Source organism: Netta rufina, assembly GCF_964035555.1.
Source record: "Netta rufina genome assembly, chromosome: 20".
Classification (NCBI taxonomy): domain Eukaryota; kingdom Metazoa; phylum Chordata; class Aves; order Anseriformes; family Anatidae; genus Netta; species Netta rufina.
The window spans coordinates 11722221-11742760 of record NC_140144.1 but is presented as its reverse complement, the minus strand read 5'-3'; the positions used below and the strand labels follow the sequence as shown (position 1 = coordinate 11742760).

General features: G+C 37.0%; 1 protein-coding gene across 1 annotated transcript in view; it reads left to right on the top strand.

Moving 5' to 3' along the window:
- MAPKAP1 (MAPK associated protein 1) overlaps positions 1 to 20540 on the top strand; it is a 101556-nt gene that overhangs the window by 29813 nt on the left and 51203 nt on the right. The window contains exons 5-6 of the mRNA XM_084298860.1: positions 13912 to 14084; positions 18217 to 18393. Of these exons, the coding sequence (XP_084154986.1) occupies positions 13912 to 14084; positions 18217 to 18393 (350 nt within the window). The remainder of the gene's footprint in view (positions 1 to 13911; positions 14085 to 18216; positions 18394 to 20540) is intronic.

Sequence of the window (20540 nt, the reverse complement as noted above, 5' to 3'; positions counted from 1 at the left end):
AACCAACTCCCATGGCAAATGAGTCAAAGGAGTGATACAGGAGCCAGGGCATCCTGCGATGTGTGACACCGGTTTGGTGGGTTTCAGTACCTGATTTAATGTCAACATGAACGTATGGCCTGTGAGAAGTGGTGCATACAAGCAGATGTACAAAATAGGTGTAAGAGATTTTGAAGGAGTTGATGAAGACAGTATGTGTAGGAATGTTTCGTCGGTATGAATTTTGGGGTATGTTTAAATGCTTCCTCCAACACTGGCATCTTCCCATAGATTTTATGTAGAGATTCTGACATAGCAGTAAAGGGGAGAAGTATACGGTTAGAGATGGAACTAATTTATTTATTTATAATATTTTTGGATGATCATGTTTCAGTGGTTCTAGCTGGTCGCCATCTGTTTCTAGACACTCATTACCAGGCTCTCAGCCTTTCTTTGTTGAGGAGCAGCCTCGGATGCAGTGCTCAGTTCTGGCTGGATGCATGCAGATTTGTGTAGTACTTGTTCACTGGGTTGTGTCGTGGTGTTTTGAGGTGCCATTGCTCTGGGGGTACAAAACATTCTTCTACCAGCAGTGTCAGTACCCTGTGGGCTGCTTTAACTTCACTTCAGAAGTGTGCTTTCCTCACAGGGCATTTGTTGAGGGGCTGTCCTTGCTTCTCAATAAAGTAATGTCCTTGGGATGAACACATCCGTGTTCTGCGGTGCGCTAGCTGTAGCACTGGTGCCTGTTGGTTTTGCTGAAGGCTGGAGTCCTCGGTCATTTGGTTGGATTATTAGAGCAATAGTGCGTGTGCGTTTTTTCCATTCCGTGTGAATTGTTGAATAGAGATATAATTGGGTGGCCATTTTTATGGGAACTCGGTTACTTTTATAAATCTTGCATAGCACCTTTTCTTTCCCTAAAACATTGCTCTTGTTGTCTAGATGTTGTTGTTTTGAGATTGGAGGTAAAGGAGAACTTGAAAATGACTTCTAAATGAAAGAACTTTCTATTATATTTATCTGTCTAGAGGCAATAAATCTGTTTCAGCAGATTAAATACTGACTTCTTTATAAAACCCTGTTTTCTCAAACCTCTTATCAGCAGCACTTGGCAGTAATCACACCTAAGGAAACTTATAATTTTCCTCAAGGAGGTGACACTGACAGAATTAAAAATGAAGGAGCCCCCTGAAAAGCCAGTTCATTACAAATTAACAGTGGTCCTAGCAAAGCAGTGGGCTAAGGCGTGTCAAATAGTGATATGGATAAAGAAACCCAGCATTTTAAACTGTCAGAGCTCGGAGCATAGCTAGCCTTAGAACAAATTAATCACATATTGTCAACGCAAAGTTGCATCAAATTAACACATCGGATTCCAGCATATTAATGTGAGAATGCTTTCACCTGATTATTACTGCAAACCATTGCCACTCTCTGACTGCAAAGATATAATTAAATTGCTAAATAGAAAGTGCATATAATATCTCTGCATGCATTTAGGATGCATGAGCTGAAAAGATCACATCCTAGTAAGTGACAGTTTCTATTTGTAGGGAAACTTTACTTTTTTTTCTCTCTTATTTACTTGAGAGTACTAGAGTATGAAATTAGAAAAGTTAGTAATGTTATTTGCACTCCATACAACTTGGGTGAAATACAGGTTTAATTTAACTGATTTGCTGTGCTGCATGTGAGTACGTAATGAGCTTCACTCTCATCCATGCTTTTCCTGAGGGCAAAGAGAGGGAAGAGACACCCAGGAATTCTGAAAAGAACACGAAAAAGCAGACGTTAATACATGTACCTTATAAAAGATGCTCTTGATTCATCTTAGAGAGAATGCTGGACTACTTGTTTAAAATCAAACTGCACTTAAAATCTGTTGAGATAAGATGTGTTTAAATTTAATGAAAATTTATTACATGTGCTGGGTATGTTAAGGTGTCTTTGCTTATAATTTGATACTTGCAAAAATCTTTCTTGAACATGCACATTCATCACGGTGCTCGGTTTACTTTATCCACTGATGGACAAAAGGTAGCTCTGTAATAAAAACAGAAACTGTTTTTTTTGTTTTGTTTTGTTTTGTTTTTTAAAAAAAGGAGGGAGGGAACCTTTTGGTGCCCGAATGACCGCATCTGCCTGCCCTGCTTCTGTTCTTCCCCACAGGCATCTTGTTTGGGTTTCTCATCCCTTCAATTCTTATATGAAGCATTATCACAAAGATTGTGCTTAAGGTTGTAATTGCCTGTTTCAAAATGCTTTCCTTGTCAAAAGTCCTTTTTACCTCTGCCGTTTGCAAACTGTCATACTCCCCTCTAAAGAATGGGTGAGCAGTGCAGATATTTTGAAGTTTATGAAATGCTTGAATAGAATAGTGTAGTGTGCTATATTTAGTAAGGATGCACATCAAACCCTACAGGCTTCCCTTAGTAAAGGAAAAAAGTCTCGTGCTTAATACACTGAAAGCAGTGTTGTAACATACTAAAAATACTGTGTAATCCTAGCAGTGCTACGTCTTCAAATCTGTCTATATATATGCGTCATGACATCCCTCCTGACATCCCTATTCAATTTTAACAGAGAGGCACCTACAAAAGAAAGTTTAAAATAGCTTTTATGTCTGAAGTTCGTGTTCTCCTTTGCCTATAACAGCTTCAGGAAGCCTTTAACATGTTACAGGACCGTCACCAAGGACTGCGATTTGGCTTGTGTTAAGCTCTTCTATGAGACTAATTCTCTCCAAATATCGTTACCCACAAACATCACAGTCATTGGCTAGAAACTGTCTTCTGAGGAGAAAGGAAATAATGGCAGTGGTTTGATCTGAAATATTTCAGCATGTTTGTGAAACAGCACTGTCTCTATTTGCCTTCCTCTTCTCCTAACATGCCCGCAGCAGCTGCTTGCCTCATGGGTTCTTTCGCAGCCCGGTTTGGCAAACGCGTTTATCCTGCAGAAGAAGGGGACGTGCTGGCAGGGAAGCAGACTCCGTCTGTGCCGTGTGTTATGTTTTTGTTTCTCAGCCGAGCTGCCCAAGCATGGGTGCTGCTGCAAGGGCTGGGGTGGCCGGGCTGAGCGCAGCTGCAGCGGTGCCGGGCGCTGTCCGGCTCCCCCTGCAGATGTGGTCATAAAGCAGCCCCGTGTCATTTGCAACTTGGAAAGATTTTTTTGAGAATTTCTGGGTTTGGCTGTTTTGTTGTTTGTTGTTGTTGTTGTTTGTTTTTTAAATAAAAAAAAACTGGGTTTTGATGTTATGGTTGGTGTTGCCTTACCTGGTAATTTCTTTGACTAAGAAGTAACAAGCAGAAGGCACACTTTGACTGTAAAGTACTGGGCTTAGCTTTTGTGTGAGAAATCAGAATTCTGCTTGACTCTTAATTGCAAAAATACTAGGAAGGTGAAGAGCCTTGTGAGTACAAGTGGGAGCCAGTTGTGACCATGCGTGGAGTCAGTAGAAGACCAGAGATTGTGACAGGAACCCTTCTGAAGCATACAAAATGTTTCTCAGTATGAAATCTTAAAACATAAAATAAAGTAAAACAGCCACTGCAATAAAAGATATGGAAAATGTGTATGCAATGAATGGGCAGCTTGATGCATTAAGAAAAAAAGGAAGAATTTTCTAAGCAATAATCATTAAAGGCAACCCTATTTGGAATTAAAGAATTTTAAAGTAGTTTTTATAATGCAGTTGTTAATCTTTTGGTTGAATCATATTGCATTTTATCCTAACTGAATTTTTGCAATTTACTAATGCCATTATCTTTTCCTTAATTACAGATCAAACCAAATGAAAAACGTGTTCATAAGTTAAGGTTCTTAACAGCCAAAGAAATATGGATGTGTCTTATTAACGAGTGTTTTTAATGTCTGCAGTTCGCAGGAGGATTTGATGTACACTAGTAGACATTTAGTGTAAGAATTTTTTCTGAGGAAGATGAGTGTTTTTGAATTTCTCAGAGGATAGTCTTTAGACTATATGTTTACTGACCTTTGTACTTGGGAAATAATTTTAAAACATTGAAATTAATTACAGGGTAAGAACTTTTATGGGTCTGTTCAAGCATCATAATGTCAGTAACGACAGAATTCTCATTTTGTAGTTAAGCATGTAATTTAAATGGAGTTGTAATTATTTTGTTTCTATTATAAACTTAGATTTCTGTAGTCTGTTGCTTTAAAATCCATTTTCTGAAATTCAAAAATTCATCAAAATTAGCCATTTAAATTCAGATTTTTCATCTCCAAGTAAAGTCAATATTTTTATTTTTTCTTTTTCTTTGTGTAGTTCTTTAAAAACACTTTAGAAGTAATTAATGGGATGTGCAGTACTAGAATTGCAGAATATGAAAGCCCCAGTTGATCTTTTAGTATAAGGGTGATTTAGCACCCCATTTGTACCATAGCTTTGGCCTGGTATTTATTAAATATTCCCAATTCTGAATTTATAAAAGCAATGTAATAATCTGTTCTGTGTAAGATTCCTTTTGCAGATATGAAACAGGAAAATAAAAATCTTACTAGCTTTTAAATACTGGTAAATCTTTTAAGAAAAAGCAAATTGATTTATTAACAAATTAAAAGTTTCTCAGCTGTCTGTGGAGATTTAATTTATTATGCTGTAGGCTGATATGGGTCTATGGTTGGGGGATGACACTGAAGAAACTGTATGCAAGAAAGTGCTGTGAAGCCCTCTTATTGGAGGAATCATTAAGGTTGGAAAGGACCTCCAAGATCATCTGGTCCAGCCCCTACCACCAGTGTCACCCACTAAACCATGTCCCTGAGCACCATGTCCAACTTTTCTTTGAACTCCACCACCTCCCTGGGCAACCCGTTCCAGTGCCTGAGCTAAACTTGGACAAACTAGCCAACCAAAGCTTTTTTCACATGCAGTATTTTAAGGGCAGAAGCTTCCTGAGGTTTTCCTTTTTTTTGTAGCTTTTCTAGGCATACCACCAAATGACCCGTAGCTATTGAGCTTGTGTAGAAGAGAGCCCTTTTTGAAGCTGGTGCTTTCTGGTGGATGAACAAGTTGTATACCAGCACCTGCTTGGTTTGGGGGATGGAGGTGGAAAGTAGCAGTTAGTCTTAATATTGTCAGTCCTGGACTTCCCCCATACAATGGTTATCTCAAATGCTGATATAAGTACCTACCACGTACAGAATGCTTTCATTTCATTTTTAAATAATTAAGTAGTTTTTGGCTTAAAATGACCTCAGACAAGATCCCATCTTCGTGAGCAGCCCCACTGCTCTGTTGTCTACAGTATCTCCAAAGATTTAACCTGGGGGGAAAAAGCTGCTGGGATAAAGTCAGAAAGCAATGCTGAACACATTTCCGTATAAAAACCCTCCTAGATAGGATATTCCAGTTAATAATAATTTGGAGAAAAACCTGTAGTAAAACTTGAGCATATTAACTATTAAGAGTTTAATTTGAGCTCGGAGGGAAATGATCTATCTAGATAGGCGCAGTAAAAATGATGAGATTTCAGGCAGATTTTACAGATGACTTTCTCTTTCTTTCTAAGAATAATCGAGTCATTTTAATGATAAGCCTTGCTTGGTTTCTTTGAATGGACTGTATGTAATTAGTTGCAGCTTCAACTTTGAAGTGTTTTGACAGAAACTGTATCACTTAGCTCATAAATTTTTTCTGGTATCTGCCTTAAATATTTGTTCATTTTCTGCAGCATGCAACTTTGCTACTTCAGGTCACATTTCAGATACAGCTCTGTTTTCTTTGTTATCTCGATTGCTTCCTTCAGGATGAGGGAGAATAATTAAACAGAACATCTTTTCCAAGCAGCTGGAGTCAAATTCCAGCTGACTGCAGCACCTGTGAAGATTGTACCTCTGCCTCGGGCTGCGCGGGTGCAGTGCCAGCCCCGGCTACGCAGTGACGATGTGCTGAGAAGTGCACGGGCTCGGCGGCGTAACGCGACTGCCCTTCTGTGAGCTTCAGATGGCAATAATGCCGGTGAATGCAAAGTGTCTGGTTTAGACTAATTAGAGGGATGATTTGTGAAATGCTGGCTATTTATTTAATTAATCACCAGCACAAAGCTATAAAACCCATATTTTAAAAATCCCTGTTAGTTTGCCATGTGGTTAATAGATTGTGGCACATTAAAAAGTGACACGGTGATGTATTAAAAATGTTCCACCTAAGGTTGGCAAATGTCCTCAAGGAACTTAAGCTGTCTGCTTTATGCAACAGAAGCATAGGAGTAGAGCCTGATCTGTTTAAGGATTGAATATTTGTAAAAACGTTTATCTTTTGAATAGCATCTGTTCATTAAAGTATCTTGTAGCATATTTTTTAACAAACAAATAATGTTTATGGTGTGGTTTTAATTATAAGTTTTGGTTGTGTTTTGTTATTGCAAAGAATATCTCTTCCTCAGTATTAAATTTTTAAGTGCATTACTAAGTAAAATGTAAATAAATCTTCTAAAATAGGCCATTCCTTTCCTTCTGTGCACAGAAACTAAGGATAGTTTCTTGTAATGAATGCATTTTTGTTGCAGCTATAGCAATTGTATTTTGATAAATCTGAATACGTGTTTTCATTCTTCAGCAGAACTATTGGAGCTGAATAGATAAGTGCATAACAGCCATGGCTAGCTCAGTGCCGTCTCAGCCAGTATGAAATTCAGTCCTCTGGAGAAAGGCAGCTCCTGGGCCTGTGTTTGACTTCACTGATGCTGTAGGGATTGTGCTGACCTGCAGCATAGCAGGTGCTTTCATTCCTGGCAAAATTCTGTTTGAATGTGGCAGGATTAAAGATGGACTGGATCCATTTGTCCTGAAAATGATACCTCTATGAAAGTAAATGAGGCCTGGGCTGCAAAGGGGATGCTGGGTTTTTCCCTCCATTTCGATTTTGTCGGAGAAGAATAACAAGAAATCATATCCATAGCACTTTAATTTTGATTTAAATTTTCTAATTTAAAGAGAGTTGTATAAATTAATACATGTTAACATGATTGAAATATGCTGTTACAAGAATTATATGCATTCTTCCTCGCTCAGGACTTGCATAGTTTTATTAATTGTGGGAACGAATGCCAGGAAGGAACAGGCAGTAATTTTGGATATTTGATTAAGTGGTTTTATATGTAAATCATAGTTTTGAGGTGCATATAAAAATTTGTTCACATGGAAGCGTGGAAGGAAACTGTCCAGCTCTGGAGGTTATGTTTCTCAGCTGTGTGTTGTATAATTAACCGGTACATTAGGAGGAGGGCTGGAATAAAACATGAGTATGTTAATGCAGCCTGGAGCTGATGTTGTAGTGATCATTGCAATGCAGATAAAGCATTTCTCATAACTGCTGCTGCCTACTGGAGCCTTTGAAACATCTGGACCTTTAATTGAAAAATAGTGTGATGCTATACAAAGCAGACATGCTAAGTGAAGTCAACAATTTAGAATTAAAAAAAAAAAAAAGTGTTATTTACCTTGTAGTTAAATATTCATACTTTGTTATGCTTTGTATAACAGGAAATTACTGGGTTAAATTTTTATGAATAGTGGCAGCATGAATAAGATAAATTAAGTATTTAACAACGTTAATGGAATTTTACATTGCGATCTGCTAAGTCTGCAACACAAGCTGGGATGATACAAAGGAGAATGCACTCGTCAGAAAAGAACAACTTGGAAGCGTCATATAAAAACTGTGATAACTGGCAGATAGTTGCATGGTCGCTTATTCAGTCGATTGTCCCAGTGGCCTCACTAGCAGTATTTTTCCATAAATGACATAAGCATATTATAATATATATAATTATATATATACTATATAGTATTAATATCATATAATTATATGATTACTATAGGAATGCAATGCTAGAAAAATAATGTAAAAGACTAAAAATCATGTAAAATACAAATACTGACTTAACCACCTGATGAAATAAATGACATTCTTATTTTGCCATGGTAAGGTATAGTATGGTGTGTTGCAACGTGAAAGGGATAGAGCTACTCTGTCTTTTCATACAGGCACTAAGACTTAGCATTATGTTTTTGAATATTGATATAATGTGTAACTGAACAGGTATTTTCTCCAGTTCTGCTATAATATTCTGCAAATATAACAAACAGACTCTGCTATAAATATTTAACCATCATATTACATTAGATGCTGTTTTGCTCACTGCACCAAAATCTACTAGTTGCAGCTACGTGTTTCATTCCTGTGTAGTGTGGGTCTTGTATATTGAGGCTGATAAACGCGTTCATCATCCTCTTTTGCTGCCAGTGTGTTCTCTCTGAACCATATGCCCGTAGTGTCATTATGTTCCACTACAGTATAAGGGTTTCTGCCACATGCTTATTGAAAGCTTTCAAGATATTTGATCATCTAAACTTAAAACACAAACAAAACCCACACTATTTTCAGATGATTCTTGTCAATTCAGCCCCTTAAAAGCAATTTCATTGGAGTATATATGACTGTTCTATTCCCATTTCTTTTTGTGAAGAAATACTTTTTTTTTTCTTAATCAAGAGGTTAGGAAATATGGGTTTTCAATATTCATCTTAGAAAAATATAGTCCTTTGTATTGCCATAAAGATCTGTGCTCTGATCTGTTAGAACTTCTATTTGTATTTGAAATATATTTACTCACATTAACTTAGATTTTTCCCCTTCATTTATTTTCTCTGCATTGTTTAAATACATATTTGAATAAGTTATGTTTAAGAGTTGATTACTGGATTGTATAGTAAGCTAAATACCTTGTCACCTAAACCAAAAACATTTCACTTAGTTTAAAAGTGAAAAGAAATTTTATTTGTAAAAGGTAAGCATTTGTTTCCATTTTGTGTAATGTTCAGCACTGTTTGCTGGGAGGTGAGTCAATGACTTGAATTAATTATAATTACTGAAAAGACATATACTGATTGAGCAAATAAAGTAGTAAGCTCATTTGTGCCAAGGCCATCTAATTAAATGCTAACTTTGGATAAACTAGATGTGCATGAAAGATTAATTTTTGGAGGTTTTTATGACTCCCACTAAATAATGATTCAGTAAAATCTTTGCATTATATCATTAGAACATCTAATCTTAAAGTGATATAACACTTAGGCACAGAACTCTACTGTACAGAAAGATGCAGTAAATTATTATCGCTGAAAATTAATCACTTCTCTAGGAAATGTTTATGGACTTTGTTCTAATTTTCTCTTCTGGTGTGCAGCAAAACAGCACAGGAGTGGGAAGGATGCAGCATATATGTTTTTCCACAATGGCTTGCATTAGGTTCCTATTATGCAGGTACTTGAGAAGAGCATTTAGGAGTATGTTGGCCTTGTAATGGAAAGAACTGTACCAAATTTCCTTTATCATCTGGGAGAATATTAGTTGCTCTGCAATAACCCATTCAAGATATAAATCGTCTGTTATTGGAGAGAGGTGTAGATTTTCTCAAGGGCTTTGATTAAAAGTTTATTTTACATCTTATAAAGACTTCCTGTGTTGAAAGAATTGATTGTTGAAATATGTAACTTTTTTATTTTCACATACTCTGTTTATATTTAAAGCATATTTTATTACAGAATATTAAATAATGATACAGATATTTCTAAAACCACATGTGGCCAATGAAGATCATTCCATATGCAGTTTTCCTGTGCTAACTGTAGTGACCACTAGTTTTATAATTAAACATTACAGCTTTACAAGTACATTCCTACAAAATCTATTATAATGCACAACTTGATTTGCCTATCATATCCTTCACTCTTGTGTCTGGAAGCAGTAGCACGCATGCATGCTGTTGGTGCTACTTATGTTTGAAAAGAGACCAACAAATACAAGAGACCAACAAATACCATTGCTATACATCTCCAAAGATTGCTGTATTCTGGCTGTGTTTATTTTGGACAATATGAGAAAAGTGGATTCACAGCGGCTGTAGTCTTGGATGCCAATTTATTCTTTCAGAAGAAGTTTGTGTATTAATGCCAATAATTTTACTAAGCTTAGCTGCTGTTACTTTTGTGTTTAATTGTCAAAGTGCAAAAACATACATTAATCTGCTTAAATAAAATTATAAAAAATTGAAAACAGAAAATCTGTGAATTCAGCAGATTGTACATTTCAGCAATGTCAAATAGCATATATAATTTCATGCAGTTCATGAATAGCAGCAGCAAAGAATACATGTAATGTGCCAAAAAGCTACAATGCGCTAGACAGTAAGAGTTCTGAAAACAGAGGTAAACAGATATAAAAATAAATGATTTATATGCATACAAAATTAGCAATAATTTGTGAAGTAGTATCCCTTTTTTATTTTGTCTCTTCAAGGCTGTGTATGCTGCACAGGGCCATGTCTTCTGTCCTAATTGCAGCACCACGTTTGGTGGTAACACGTTGCTTTGAGTGAGATGAAAATGCTGTAGAAATAGCAAATTATTTTTTTTATGATCAAACTGAATGAAAATAGTAGGTAGTCTTAAGAGAATCTATTAATGAAAATATTAAGAAAATTTTCTGTGATTTATTGAATGTTTAGTGTGCATTCAGTTACTCTTGACTTCCTTAAAGGATTGGTAGAATCTAACATTTCTAACAATAAAACCTTAATGGAATCAGATTTGTGATTTCCTAGAAAATTAACGAGATATTTTGTCAATTTTATTCCAGACTTCATTTGTCAGAATATACAGTGTCCAGTGACAAGCTAAAAGAATTCTTGACAAATTAACTATGCCACAGGTGACAGATCAGGAAAATGTTAATTTAACAGCCCCTTTATGCTTCCCAGATTTATTGGAGGCTATTAAGGAAACTCCAAATGGTAAGGCCCTTGGCCCTGAATAGATTTTCCATTGAATTTTATACAGGATCTATTAATAAAGTTTGTCGCTGCCTTTTTGAATATAGGTAATTGTACTTTATCTTCTGTGTCTCCTCAGCGTTTACAATTGGAATACTGTTTTTAGTTGGAAGAAAGAAGTAATTATGCTTCCAGTAGTGCCTGTAATCTGGGTCTGAATGATCCCTCCTAGAGAAGTGACTATAAGCACTATATAAACCCCACAAGTTATTACTAGTTAAATCCATTGTGGGCAGATCTTTGACTCTTGGCCACTGAGACTAATAGTTTGATCCATTTTATTCAGTCCCACCACCTACAAACACTTACCTAATAAGCTTTTCACAGGTAGTAATTGAGCTCTGTGGGACTTTCTGCACAATTAATATTTTGCTGGATCAAGGTAAGTATGGATTCATTCAGTCCTGTAGACAGGTACCTGATGTTTTGGACTTCTAACGCTGTTTCAGAACAAATATCACCCATTTGTAATAAAAGCATCAGTTTGTAATAGAGATTTTTTCTAAAGCTCTTTGGCTTAGCGTTTGATCAGTCCAAGCCTTGTCCCGTGTGTTTATAGGCCATACTAATTTCTCTTACCTCCTGTGATACTGAATGTTCTCATTATTAATAGAAAGTCTAATAAGCTTCTAATTCTCAGGTTTCAGGCCCTGTAATGTCTTATGGCAATCAGTTTTAGCGCGCTAGGACTGTTACTTGTGATTGTGCCATTTTGGGTTTCAGTGTATAACCAGGCATATCTAGGATTCCTGTTAATTTCCTTAATAATTGCTGTTTGCTCATTCAAGTGCAAACATTGTTGAAACAACAGGTCTCCTGTTGTTGCCGCTATCTCCGGTCATTACTGCAGTGTAAGCAACGTGCATAGATTTATGCGTGCTAGGATATTCCCCTGGCTAGCGTTTGCACCTGGACAAAGACAGACAGACTTGAGATTAGGGATTCATTACCTGATATTATTTAATGTCCCTTAAAAATAGTCATGTAAGTCGGAAAGCAAGAGGAGGGAGAACAAGAAAACCAACAACCTGTTTATGTGAGTAGCTGTAGTTCTGTTGTGTTAGTGGTTTTGTTGGAGAGGTAAGGTGGTGGGTGCGGTGGTATCTCAGAGCATCAAAGGCACACAACAGCCAAGTGCTTGGGCTGGCTGGATGCTGTAATATCTGCACCAAATCTGCCTAACTTGGAGATAATTTTATCAATTTAAGAAAATGCCTTTAAGATGAAAAAGTTATGCAAAGTCCCTCCTACAAACACGTTGACATGTCATCTTGGTTTTACTAAGCTTATCCAAAGGCTTCTTAAGGCTTATCCAAACGAGGTGGTGTAATGCAGCAATTCCGTGCTTTTCCCCAGACTATGGGACAAACCTAACACCTTCTAAATGAGTAAAAACAATTTCTTCTGTACCTTAACATGGGAAGAGGAGGTGTCTACACTACAACAATGCTTTATTAAAAAACATATTCGTTATATTTGGATGGATTTTAATAATGCTTTTAGCTATGCTAGTATGAATAACTTTAATCTTTAAATTCCTATTATTTCTCTAATTTATAATCGCACTGAAGGATCAAATGGTTTTTAACAATATATCGAAATTAGCACATGGCATTTAACTCCCTGTTTTATAGTCTCATTGTAGAAATATAGTATTGAATCCTTTTATTCTGTTACTTAGAATTCCAAGTGATTAATTCTAATGATACTTTCTTTTCTCAAGGCCCATATATGTATACAGTTAGAGATAGATGGTCACGTCGGGTGCTTTTGAAGAGGGGATCACAATATAAAATCTTTTGTCTGTTTAAAAGATTACAGGTTTAAAAATCTGTGGTAGATTTTTTCTTTTAATGCAAACTTTATAAAGCTTTATGTTGCTATGCATTTTGTATTTTATTTGTGTTAATCCTCACAGTTCCAAATAGATGGATTTTTTTAATACAGTACGTTCCAATAAAGAGCAATATTAGTTAATCTTTCTTGGTCGTCTTCAGCTAGTTTGAAATATTTGCACGGCTCGGCTATACGTGTGACTGGCTCTCTTGGCAAACCAAGGCCAGGCCTAAGGTTTGTTTCTGACCCATGCCTTGACCTCCGCTCGTGGTCAGCATTTGCTGCTGCCCCTGCCTGGGCTGCTCCGGCTCCGGGCTCCACTGGACGAGCGCCCGGTGCTGCTGCCAGCCGCTGTGAGCAGGGTGCCCAGCGGACAGCTCTTGCTTCTGGACTGCTCGCACCTCTAAGGTTCAGGTTTAGGTCTGGCGAATTTGTGTGTGTAGACCACCACCAGCTGTGGTAGTTTCCTCCTCCTCCTCCTCTCCGTCTGAATGCAGCAGCCTCCCCGCAGCCTGTCCTGCAGCTGGGTGTCTCCATGCGTTGTATCCTGGGGCACGTCCCGGTGTGAAAGCCTTTGGCTCTGGTTTGTATGTCAGCAGGTGGAAGGGAGCCAAAGGGAAAAGAGAGAGAATGAGTCCCAGTAAGCTGGAGGCAAACTCAAAGTGGTAAGGAGCAAGGAGCGCTGCCAGCTCTGGTGCTGTCCCGAGCTCAAGTAGCTGGCGAAGCCGAGCGCGCTGCGGGGCCGTGCTGCGGGGCTGCCTGTGCCCGGGCCCTGAGCAAAGCCCTGGCTGCAGAGCCAGAGCTCCAGCAGGGACAGAGGGAGGCAGAAGTGCAGAAACAAGGGTTATGCTAATATTAGAGACTGGTGGGGAGAAGTGTTTCCTGAACTCTTAGGTAGGCTGGTTACTTTTCCTTTTTTTTCTTTTTCTTTTTTTTTTTTTTCAATTTCATTTCTTCATTTAGATCCTGCAAGAACATGGAATCTTGCAGTGAAGTTCAGGCTTTTTATGGAAACCTGCAAAGTCTTTGCCAAATCTTTCATATTCCCCTTGCAGAAACGTTAAACAGCTGTAAATGAATTAGAATTTAAATTCAAACTCCTCTCAATTTTAAGGCCTAGCAGTGTGTTTTGATCTCGCTACTGAAAAGAATTCCATCCGTACCACGTTGTGTATTAGCTCTGTCATACCTTCTCTTTCATACATTCTAATGAAATGTATTTTCTTGACAGGGTCATGTTGGTACAACGGCAACCAAAAAAATTGATGTCTACCTCCCACTGCATGCAAGCCAAGACAAACTACAGCCCATGACAGTTGTGACGATAGCAAATGCCAAGGTGCATGACCTGATTGGACTAATATGCTGGCAATATACAAGTGAGGGACGGGAACCAAAACTGAAGTAATGTTCTTTCTTTACTACCTCTTGATCTCTAATTTTCTCCTCTGCAGCATTTTTGCATAATGAAATGGATTTTCATGTCAATATTTTAGTAGATGAATCTTAGAGAATCTACCTACACATTTATCTGTATTTCCTTTTGAGAAATACACAGGCATCTATATCCATTTCTCTTTCAATTAAACTTCTTGTTACTGTATAATGATAAGCATATGAGGCCATGGATCTGTAAAGAATCATAATTTCAAAACACTATGTAAAAATAATGTAAAACCTATCTCTTTTGGTGTCATGGAGACATTTTTTTATGTCCCATCTATTTTTTTTTGTACTGTTCTTAATGGCTAAGATCACAAGGATGTCAAATAAAATGTAGAGCTCATCTGTAACTCCCTCCGTTTGTTTCTTCTGAGAGAAGGTACCTAGGTTCTGCCTCTTACTTCTCTGCTCTGTACCAGGTTCTTCCTCCAGATTCATGGAGAGAGAAATCACTGTACTGGGTGACGGTGTGTCTTGGAAGTGCCATTAATGTTCTACTGAAATTATAGTTTATATTTTAGCCATAATGCTTGTCTGCAAACAAGAATTCTGTCATAGAACTTCCGCATCATCCTGCTTGCTTTCTGTGGGTATTTTGTTGACATAATCACTTTCATTCATTATAGTCATGTTAAAATATTTCTTGCTGCTTTTCTTTCCAGGTTATCATCCTGGAGATATCACCAAATTCTAAACCATTCTATGGTGATGACATTCTATGATGAGATAAGGGTCCTAAAAACAAAATAAATAGCAGTTTAACTTGAAATTATGAATACAGCTGGGTTCTTTAATTCAAAAACAAAGTCATGCAGTATTTTGTAATTGCTATAAAACTTTTATCTCAGTCATGTTGTTGTTTTTCAGTAGAAGAAGAGCAAAGTTCTTAGAAATTTTAGCTTCGGTTAATGGATGGAGTTTTCAGTATGTTTGGTAGTCATTGCTTACCTCTTCACTGGGGAAAAAACGTGCCTCTAAAATTTCTGAGACTAAGTAATGGTTTGGATTTTTCACGCTGGCGAGCAAGGATTGTTTGCTTTATCATGGTAGTTGACTGAAGGAGTACACAGAACAGGTACTTCAGGCCCACTCATCTGAGTAACTCTGCTTTTAAAACAGTTCTGTAACATGCAAAGAAATACTTCATTTTTTGCTGGATCATAGAGCATGAAAAGAACTTAAAACAGTGTATTATAGAGTTATCGGTAACAGTTATTAGCAGGTGACATTTTTGGTCCAAAGAAGGTTAACAGTTTTGAGGCTTTTATACAAGCCAGTCAGTTTTTCTCATTTTCATTGTTCCTGGAATGTTTGATGAATGTTTTTTTCTTTAGTATTGTATTTGACTCTTTCAGCATTTTTCAAGTGTTTGAGAACTCTATAGTCCTCTCTCTTGTAGCACAGTTGTGATGGGGAAGGGAAGACTTTGAGAGGTTGCTTGAACTGCCCTTTTTTAGGATCCTGGGGCTTAGTGGAGTTCTGATTAATGGACGTAGGCAGAGGGTGGCACAGAAGAGCAACCTCTCTTGAAAACAGTTTCATGGATATTGTTGCCTTGGATAAAGGATTTGCCTTAGCAATTCTGAACGTACACATAAGATACTTCAGAGGGTAAGCACCTCAGGTTTTTTGTTTGTTTTTACGCTGGAGAAGAAGAAATATAAAATTATTTGCAGGTGGTGCCATTTCGTTTGCTGTTACTGATTTGTGTTCATTATATCATAAATTCAGGAGTGGCCTATGTATATTATTAGCTTATTTTTTAACGAGTAAGATACCACTAAAATAAATCTTTGGACACATGCATGTTTTTCAGGAGCACAGCACACCCCAGATGGAACAATGCCAATGAGTAGAAGCATTCCATGAAACATTGCTGCCCACAGCTAAAGTCAGCAGTGGGAGGAAATGAATTTCACTGTCTGACTTGAAGGATAAGATGTTACGATGTGTCAAAGAGTGATTATGACCAAGGAAGCTGTCTCATGTAATCAAATCTCAGGACAGAAATAGTAAAATAAAATAATTAATGGAGGCACTACTTGGTTCCCCAGAACAGTCTAACAGCAGCAATTGAGAAACTGGATACAAATGCTGAGAGGCAGGGGCAGTGCCTCAAGAATCCAAGAAGTTTGGTTTCTTGTGTAGTTCTTAGTTACTTGTCATGCCTCTGTTTGTTTGTTTGTTTGTTTTAGCATTGCTGACTGCCTGTTCTGTCCTTTAGCAAGGATTGATATAACTGTAGACTAATTGTTCCCAAGTAACAAAATAGCTTGTGTAGGTTGCACATTTTAGTATTTGTTCCTGGTTTAGTACGAAAAGAAAAAATCAGGTTCACGGTGACATTCAATTGAAATACATACACATAATGCTTCAAATGTAATGTACAGTGCATGCAAAACGGTAAATGTACCTTCTAGTAATAAAATTTGAGAATAATGAGGAGGCTAAAGATTTTGTAATAAGGAGAAACAACTGTGCTGCCTTTAGGAAAAGTATATCTTAATAATTCTTTTTCCTTTCTTTATGTTTTGTATCCATTTAGTCTACCTATTATAATTTATTTGTTACTTATTATCTCTGTTTGGTGTCCTGATATGAGGAATTGACAGTATATAACTGACAGTATATATATATATATAATTGACATATATATATAATTGACAGTAATATATAATTGACAGTAATAACTGACAGTGTTAAAAAATTAAAAATTAATTCTACAGCAGTGTTTGAGTTCCTCGTAGCAGTACAGAGCCTCAGGAAAGTTTCTTTAACAGTATGGCAAAGTTTTCAAAATGGACAGTGACAAACATTTCTGCATTACCTTTTTGTTAACAAAGTTCCAGCTTACATTAGTAGTAACACATCATTATGACCTGTGTTAGATAGTAAATATCTTAGATGTGACAAGATGCATATAGATCACCTGGACTAAGTACACTCAACAAAGCACAGTTGCAACCAAAGGTTTGTGAATTAATTGAGAAAATTGCAAATCAGGTAGTCAGCGAAATAATTCATTGTCACATCCAATCAATAAACTTTGTAAATCAACTCATTTAATTCAAAAAATGATCTATATAGATCAAGCAACCAATTAAACAATTAGCATACACTTTGCAATTAATTAATTTAAGCATCAATCAAGCAATTAAAACTCCAAATTTAAACTGCAGAGTTTAGAAATATACTGCCCTGTGAACATTCAAGTTATATATGCTGGCAGATCTACAATAAGAAAGAATGTTTATTTTCAGCTCAGCAATTTAAATATTAATATTCCAGATAGTATTATCATGTTTTCCTAATATTAAAACTATGTTTTGTATATATAATTTCCTATGGAATTTATTGTGTGGGAATGAGAGGCTGAGATTTTCTTCTATTTTTTCTTCATGCTGCGTTTGTTTAAGATTCTCGGTGTTAATTGGTTCTTGCTTGTTAGTACTAAGGTTTAACTGCTTTTAGTTATTGGAATTTTTAGATACTTAGAAAATACAGCCTTTCTACTAATTGTTGTTACTGTGTCAGACAGATTTTTACTTTTCCCGTAGTTTACTCCTTAGTTTTTATTTATTACACTGTTTACATGCCTGAAAGTGTTCTCTGCTTTTCAAGTGTATATTCAGTTGGTTTTTTGTATATGTATTTTTTTCACAGTTGCTTGATCTATGAGTAAAATAGATAGATACTGCTTATGTGTCTTTAATTCTAAAATTTAACAGTCATATAAATAAATACATTTTCACAAATGGTGAGGTAGTACTTCCAGCTTTATGAAGACTTGAAACTTTTTGTGGACCTGGTGTAGTTCAATCACTGTTGGTCTTTCGCTTCCAGTCCTTTTAATGAAGAAGTAAGACTTGCTGCCTTAATCCGAGGTTTTGTTTTTTTCTATTTCTACATGGTTATGGTAGCAAGATATGGTGAGACATACTAATTTACATGCCTTTGGTGGCTTTTAAGTATATTACTCCTGTATTGTGTGCTTACTTGTTTTCTACAGCATTTAGAAACTGATATCGATCTGCTGAACTGAATTGGTTGCCTAGCTTCCCTCCCAAACGGACCCGTTTTTTGTTTGTTTCAGCGATAACGTCAATGCCTACTGTCTCCACATTGCTGAGGACGACGGTGAGGTTGACACAGATTTTCCACCCTTGGATTCCAATGAGCCCATTCACAAGTTTGGCTTCAGCACTCTGGCATTGGTTGAAAAGTACTCCTCTCCCGGCCTGGCAGCAAAACAGTCGCTCTTTGTTCGAATGTGAGTATGGGTGCTAACTGTCCCAATCACTGTGAAGCATCTCTGTGTCCATGCCACCTCCGCATCTTTTAGCTTCCCTACTTTTCTTCATTTGACTGTAGCAAAATTCAGGGGGCACCGTGCATTCGTGTTTTTTGCAGACGACGCTATGGTCTGGAAGGTAGGCAGTAGGAAGTGAATAGGACTGGCAGCGACTCGAATGGGTCTGTGTGTCTGAGTTGCGAGTCTGAATGTGCAGAGAAGAAAATTAGCCATTCTGCACATGATGAGTGTGGAAAACATTGAACTACTGCACTCCTGCTAATACATACTTGGAGTTTACACAAAGTGTGAGCTCATAATCGTCATTTTGCTCCAGCTATGCTGCTTATTTCCTAAAACTATGTTCTGAATAATAAATGAAGTATGCATATAATAGCTTGAGAGTGTTAAAGTCATTCATGTTGACCTATACATTCATGTTAATACCTTTTCAGCAGGTATTAAGAACAGATCTGGCTGGTGGTTTTTTAATTGCTATTTATTTATTTAGTAACTATTTCAGGAAAATGTGTTAAATTTTAGCAGAAGAAAAGTACACTTACATTGTTTCGGTATTCCAAGTGTGAGAGACTTCAAAATCTTCTTTCTAAATCTGATAGCCAAAACAGTAACTTTGTATTTTAAGACTAACTGGGAACAGATCTGATTAGTGGGCTATGAATAGTAAGTAATTCTATATGCAATTAGCTATAGAACACAGTAATACCAGTGCTGACAGAGGAGAGAAATGGTTAGTCAGGAGGCATGCTGGTTAGAATAGAACTGGACGTGCCATTATGAAGTTCAAAAAGAATCAAAGTGGATGACCCCATCCACCACTTAGTCTGGAAGCAGTTTGTTTTTTTGCTCAAGAATTTGCTGTATTATTCTCAGTGAATTAGTCTTTGAGTGATACATGCTGTGCTTGGTCACTTATTTTTCTTCTTTCATAACTTCTGAGTGAAAAAAGTTAAAACTATCAGCTGGCCTTAGTAATTTTTCCAAAATACTAGTAACATAAGCCACAACTTATGGGGGAAACCACAACACAGGGGAGAAGTATGCATAGTTTGGATCTCTCAAAGTGAAAATGCTAATAGAGTTTTCGTGGTTATTGAAGCTTTTTTTTTAATTTACAAGAATTACTTGTATTTCAGAACCATACGGATGCTTCCAGTTTTAGTACTCAGACATTATAAAATACTTCTGACCTATCTAGTTATTTTTACAGTCTTTACTGTGGAATGTGTTTCTTAGAGACATTCAAAAGCACTCTACTGAAAGAACTTTTCAGAAATCCCGTGGTGTATTTCCCAAAGGCCCATTCACTTCGTTCCACTGCGTTAGGTCACCGGAAAATAAAATATTCTGTCAACAATATTTACAAATAATTTATTCAAGGCAAATATATTCAGTTCTGCTGAACTGGATGCAGCCGTGTACAAGCTGATACAAGGAGGGGATGAAGCAGCCTTGCCGGTCAGATTACAGGGCCCTTTTGCCATTTGTACAGGTTACAGGCACGCAGCTGAGACAGGCAACTGACTCTTTCGCCTGTGGGATTGCAGATAATTCAGTTTCTTCCACCTGACTGGAGAATGCTGGATGTTTTTTCTGAAAGATGGAATCTCTTTCACCTACATGCATTGCGCTAAAGTCAATGCTACTGCCATGAATTTGATTTTTAATTGACTTTTTTCCTGATAAATCATCCTTTAATAATATTTTGTTGTTTTCTTTGTTTTGTTTTCCAAAGTACTGAAGTGAAATAAAAAGAGTTACTTGCAGATTACCAGGTGCTTATTAGGTGGTTCTAGAGACAGGTATGGGACTGAGCTTCAGCAGCTGCACGAATGGCAGCAAGCCATAGGCAAAATAATACTGGCTGTAGCAGAGTGCTGTGAAATTCTCAAAGGTTCAAAGTCTTATAAAGAGCTTATCAGGAGAGGAGGCGTAACTTTTCTGCAATGTGAGGGCAGCATTATTGCTAATAATAGTAGACCGATATACATCATTAAGATGTAACTCCAGGCTTTGATAGTATCTTCTTAGAAAAATTAAATCTGATGTGGCCTTTAAAAACCTCAGCAGTTGGATCTGTATTGCTTTGAAATACGGTATTATTA